General features: G+C 37.1%; 1 protein-coding gene across 3 annotated transcripts in view; it reads right to left on the reverse strand.

Annotated features, from left to right (window-relative positions):
• Positions 1 to 1198: 1198 nt before the first annotated feature.
• Positions 1199 to 6644, reverse strand: part of LOC103520048 — an 18266-nt gene continuing 12820 nt past the window's right edge. For 2 of the 3 annotated variants that reach the window (XM_026831317.1, XM_008485142.3), the window contains one exon: positions 1199 to 2272. In XM_026831317.1, the coding sequence (XP_026687118.1) occupies positions 2182 to 2272 (91 nt within the window). In that variant the 3' untranslated portion in view covers positions 1199 to 2181. Of the gene's footprint in view, positions 2273 to 3363; positions 3820 to 4019; positions 4249 to 6644 lie in introns of those variants that run through there. The other variant, XM_026831316.1, reaches the window with a different exon arrangement.

Below are 6644 nucleotides of genomic sequence, written 5' to 3' on the forward strand. Positions count from 1 at the left end.
TTACTTAGTTCGATATTGGCGGATAATGTGGAGATAGGTACCTATGAATACAGATACCGATGAAGTTAGTGTAAACAAAGGATTGCAATGATTGGAAGGTAGAAACTGACCAAAAGTTCATTACAATCTGCCTTACATTAATTATGTCTTTGAAAAATTTAGTAAAGTTGCTGTGTTTTTAACCAGGTTGTTCTAAATCCAGATATTAGATTTCGATGATAGGAAAAGTCTCATCATCTTACGACAACGCAAAACATCCTTACAGAATATCAACCGTTTACCAAACATGAAGACTTTTCAATAACTAAACGTCAACTTCCAACACCACTTTGTCCTTAAAACTTGGATGAGGAATAGGAATTTATCATTCCTTTTACTTTCAAAGACGTTTCGTTTAACTGCAATATTTCTTGTTTCTTCATAATCCACGTTTACCTTTTTACATGGTTTTACTTGAAATCTCTGTTTACTTTTCAGTTCTCTTTATATTCTGGTTTGTATTCTTTGGCATCACATACAGTTTTGTTATTTGCATTTTTGAAAGGATAAAACCTTTTCATATTCTCTTTTCCCGCCTTTGCAAATCCTTGATGTCTTCTTTCAATAGATTCATGTGGAAGGTCTTTTCTAACTGGATGCTGATCGTGGTTGGTGGTAGGTATTTTGTTTCGGTCTTTTTAGTAACCTGACAGAGATGTGTCGAATTTGGTTTAATGTAAAGCACAGAAGGGAAGGGATTCACATGTTTTCCATTATTTCAGATTCTAAGAATAGAACTTCATATCAGTGTCATTATTTTTTAAATAAGGATTCCTGAAAATTCCGAGTACAAGATGAAAAGTGTTTTATGCAAAATACGATAAAGCAGGGTAAAGGGATCCATCGTATTATCGTAACCTACTGTGAATAAGTCTTACTACATTCTGAATGGTTTAGCAAAGAGATCAAATTTGGGAAAGTTACCTTGTAGTAAACTTGCAAATAAAAGAAATGGATTTTTTACCTTGAGCAAATGTGTAATCCAATAATCCAACATTTAGGAACAAAATACAGTAGAACACCAACACACTAACACTATCACAAATCACAGGGCACTTCTTAAAATTAGTAAATCTAGCTAAATCGAACTTCATTTTCACATCATAGGAAAATTTGTTAGGTGAAATATGGATCTATTAAAAAATAAATACAGAATATCTAAACTAATTGATTTAATTCTAACAGATAAACATTTTATTTATTTCAAAGCATGATTAAATATTTATTTAACTTTTATTTTGGTAGAAAAAATTGACATACGTTGTTTTAGCACATATTAAAATTTAATATTTCGCAATATACGTTGAATGATCACTCACACGTTACCCTATCCGAACTCTGCAATAGTTGAAACCAAACTGGGAACTGGTTTGCTAGGTAGTTGGTGATTTGGTAGACCAAAGAACCAGGTAACTATACAAGAAGTAAAAGTAAAAATACAACATGTTTCAGTAGGTGGCTCGGCTTCTGAGGTTCCAGTCTATTTGGATTGTTTCCTTTGTTCGGTTTGAATCTTTTGTCTTGAGCCGCGGTAAGATTTATTTGTTCTTAACTTCAATTTTTATTGGCATATTGGTACCGAATCGATTTGATGACCTCCCGGCTACAAGGACCAACACCCGACTTCTCACCATAAAGAATTTAAAATAAATAAGACCCAACTTCCCGAGTCATACTGTTTTTATTACAATTTCAAATACTTGGTGCTAGAAATTAAAAGGTTGAACTTGCTCATTTGCTGTTTGTCCTATACTTTCCATTAAAACCTGATTTTGTAATTAGAAATGACAAATTTCAAGTTCATTTTGTCTGGTGCTAGGACTTAGTATGAGAGTTGGATGTCTTGAGGGCTCCAGAAGTAGACTTACAAATAAGGTAAATACTAGTCCTCATAGTCATCTTATGGGTTCCTAATTCTTGAAAATATAATTGCCTACTTAGAAGGTATACGAGTAATAACCAATAACTTACATTCTGTATCTTGTACGTAGTGGTGTACGAATACATACATACCTCCGTTCTTAACTAATCCATATGGAGCATAAGTAGGTATTTTCCCCACTTTTGAAAACACCATCAATAGTTATGGAAATACTCGACTCCGATTGGTCAAAAGTGTCGAATATGCGTCGTTAAGCAGGCTCAACGGTGTTCCAGCAAATGGTTCAGAGATTTCGACTTCTTCTCATCCTGCCGGGGCGCTCCCAACTGATCATAATCATTCTCCAGACTCCTCGATACTGTGATTCTTCTGGACACGAAATAATAATAACTACATTCTGAATGGTTTAGCAAAGAGATTAAATTTGGCAATGTTACCTTGCCAAATTAAATTTGGCAAAGTTACCTTAGTAAACTTGCAAATAAAAGAAATGGATTTTTTACCTTGAGCAAATGTGTAATCCAATAATCCAACATTTAGGAACAAAATACAGTAGAACACCAACACACTAACACTATCACAAATCACAGGGCACTTCTTAAATTTAGTAAATCTAGCTAAATCGAACTTCATTTTCACATCATAGGAAAATTTGTTAAGTGAAATATGGATCTATTAAAAAATAAATACAAAATATCTAATCTAATTGATTTAATTCTAACAGATAAACATTTTATTTATTTTCAAAGCATGATTAAATATTTGTTTAATTTTTAGTTTGGTAGAAAAAAATTGGCATCCGTTGTTTTAGCACATATTAAAATTTAATATTTCGCAATATACGTTGAATGATCACACGTTACCCTATCCGAACTCTGCAATGGTTGAAACCAAACTGGGAACTGGTTTGCTAGGTAGTTGGTGATTTGGTAGACCAAAGAACCAGGTAACTATACAAGAAGTAAAAGTAAAAATACAACATGTTTCAGTAGGTGGCTCGGCTTCTGAGGTTCCAGTCTATTTGGATTGTTTCCTTTGTTCGGTTTGAATCTTTTGTCTTGAGCCGCGGTAAGATTTATTTGTTCTTAACTTCAATTTTTATTGGCATATTGGTACCGAATCGATTTGATGACCTCCCGGCTACAAGGACCAACACCCGACTTCTCACCATAAAGAATTTAAAATAAATAAGACCCAACTTCCCGAGTCATACTGTTTTTATTACAATTTCAAATACTTGGTGCTAGAAATTAAAAGGTTGAACTTGCTCATTTGCTGTTTGTCCTATACTTTCCATTAAAACCTGATTTTGTAATTAGAAATGACAAATTTCAAGTTCATTTTGTCTGGTGCTAGGACTTAGTATGAGAGTTGGATGTCTTGAGGGCTCCAGAAGTAGACTTACAAATAAGGTAAATATTATATTAGTCCTCAACTCCTCATAGTTACCCATGGGTTCCTAACTTGAAAATATAATTGCCTACTTAGTAGGTATACGAGTGATAACCAATAACTTTCATTCTGTATCTTGTACGTATTGGTGTACGAATACATACATACCTCCATTCTTAACTAATCCATATGGAGCATAAGTATTTTCCCCACTTTTGAAAACACCATCAATAGTTATGGAAATACTCGACTCTGATTGGTTAAAAGTGTCGAATATGCGTCGTTAATCAGGCTCAACGGTGTTCCAGTAAATGGTTCAGAGATTTCGACTTCTTCTCATCCTGCCGGGGCGCTCCCAACTGATCATAATCATTCTCCAGACTCCTCGATACTGTGACGTCATCACAGTAAATCTGGTAGCGTCTGTTCTTGTACTTGAGCTGTTTTAGCAACTGCTTCCTTTTGGGGGAGATGAACTCCCGCGATAGATTCCTGTACATTTCCACCTAAAGAGACAACAAAAATAACAAGAAGAGAGAAAATTGAAGACATATCAATACAACAAGAAAAAACAAGGAGGAAATTAAATTTATAAAATACCTATCTAACAACAAGAGTTTCTGAAAAGTACTTACTGTACTTTAAAAGGAACAAAATGATTATTTGATGAGATTATTTTATAGAAAACAATGAACATTATTATTACCTCCAGTGAGTCCGCCTTCTGCAGACTGGAGGAGACGTCCTTGTGTCTGCGTCTGTGTCCGCTTCTCTCATCCACCTCGTCCACATCACTGCTGGACTCGGTGGGTTTCCGTCGTGTCCCTGGTAGATGCTTCTCATCCTCCAATTCTATTTGCACTTGGAGTTTGTCCAGATTTTCCTTAGAGAGTTTCTTGAGGCGGTGTTTCCTTCCATCTGCAGGGTGAGCATATCTCTGTTTGACCTTTATCTTACAAATGTTGGTCTACGCTACGGAATACCCTTTACGCTTTCTTACGGAATACCCTTTACGCTACGGAATACCCTTTATGTCGCTTCTGTGATTCGAACCCTAGTCCCTTCAGTTACCTACTTGGTTGTGAGTTCAATCGTTCAGCAACTACACTACTGGGACTATGTAAATAAACAACAATAAGCTATAAAGGTAGGTTCAAAATATACCTAGGCAAATATAAATACACATAAATAACCCAGATCAGCTACACATAACCCTAACTACCAATTGCATAGTACAATAATTCCAACAGTTGATATCGCATCGAGATCAATTCTACGGTATTAAAAGATTAAAAATCTAATGAATCCATCATTGATGGCATCCAGCCTGGTTGCATTTATGATCTGTGGTTTTCATTGATCTTACCAAATACACAGAAAGTGCCAGGTTGTTCTGAATACTATGAGTGAATCGAATACTCTTCAGTTTTGTAATCGATGACGTCAGGTCTAGATTCCTTTTGGCGGATTCGTTTATACCCGTGGGTGGATCAGAGATATTAATTTGACATTGCTCAAGTTGGAATGAAGCTAATGGATATGCTTGTGTTATATTTGGACATCTTGGAGAACAAAGAAACTAAGATTGGATTGGAGAGATTCCCTGACACCACCTTCCCTGACACCTACCTACATACTTTTATTTAGCTATTTAGCTTGAAGGGTAGCGTGTCTCCCTTGTAAGCGTTGTTCTTTGGTTTAGTTCCTGTGAGTTCTTTGGTTTGGTTCCTGTCAGTTCTTTGGTTTGGTTCCTGTCAGTTCTTTGGTTTGGTTGCTGTTCTCGGAATGGCTGGCCTTCTCCTATCCTGTCTTCCTTCTGAGCTTTCGGCATGATATGACCTTGGCAGTTGCAGTTTCCTCTGTCAAATTACTTGGAAAAAACAACAACAAAAAGAGCCTGTCATCGCACCACTTATGCCAGTAGACCGGGCCTTGGTTATTTCTGATCCAATGATAACACGAGAGCATTAAATTTTCATTATCTATTGGATAGCTGGAGGACATTGGTATACTGTCAGTCTAACCTTGGGACTTTGGTAACAAAATGAGGGAAATTCTTCTTTTAACACCAATAGTATACCAACTGATATTGTACCTACACTCACACAGGACTTAGTAGGGAGCGCAGTTGACGTAGTTTAATACTCGTACAAACTGAATTTATTAACACCAGTAGGTATTGCCCTAGAATCCTAGATAGATTCTTATTTTACTGTTTGAGAATGTAAAAAAAAAAAAAAAAAAAAAAATGGATCGATCTTGAGTCTAAAGTGTTCTAAAGTTGTAAAGGTCGTAATGCCTCTGGTTCGTCTGATTCCTCGACATCGCTTGGGTTACTCTCGCTGATTTTAATCTCGGGGATGTTGTCCGAAGACCAGATGGAAGAGGAGGACTTGCGCTTGTGATAGACTTTCTTGTCGGCCTGTTTGGCGTTGGTCTGTTCGGTTGAAGTCGGGTGATCTCGATCGTCTTCGCATTTTTCACTCATGTCCACGGAAGCTTTCGGTCGAGTTTTGTGAATGAACTTCATCATGAAATCTGAAAGAAGATACGTCCAACATTGTTCAAGAGAATAGGTACATAATGCAGGATCACCAGCAGGGTGAGCAAGAGCATGTCTTTATTATAGATTATTGCGAAGTTTTATTACTTAGCTATCCCATACTTAAACAAGTAACTTCCGAATCCAAAATCAGCCGATTCAGCAGTCATACCAGCCCTTGTAAGGCTGATATAACAGGTTGTATATCAAGAATGAGGACAGGATAGGAGAAAGTCAGCCTTTCCGAGAACGAAACTTATCTCTCGAGGAAAAATCCGTCCCGGGCGGCAAACAAGCCGGAGATGTAGCGCTTACAAAGCAGGTGCTCTACTTTCCAAGCTATGAATTAACTGACTTATAAGCTTATAACTTCTTATAACCTCCATCAATTTATGAAAAAGCTACCTCGCTTTTCTCCCACGTACCAAACTGTGCCTGGTACAATGGTGAAATGTCCCCTATTTCAAATTAACTCTGTGCTTATATGGAGTTTTCAACGCACCATAAGTTTGATCAGATTGATCAACGGAAGGCCGGGAGCGAAGAACATCCCGATCCAGACATAACCCTGATTGTACACCAGGCCCAATATGTTCTCGGCAATGTTGAAATCCGCGTACTTGGGAAAGGTCTTCTCCAGGTCCCAACACCAGCATGGGTTCATGTAACGGACGAACAGGGCTCGGCCAGCGTCGGATAAAATGGTCAGACCTATCGTGGATACCTGGCCAGGAATAGAGAGATTAGGTTAATATAGGCCCGCCTTTGAATCCTCTTGAAAACAAGAGT

Source organism: Diaphorina citri, unplaced genomic scaffold (genome assembly GCF_000475195.1).
Source record: "Diaphorina citri unplaced genomic scaffold, Diaci psyllid genome assembly version 1.1 scaffold3153, whole genome shotgun sequence".
Taxonomy (NCBI): domain Eukaryota; kingdom Metazoa; phylum Arthropoda; class Insecta; order Hemiptera; family Psyllidae; genus Diaphorina; species Diaphorina citri.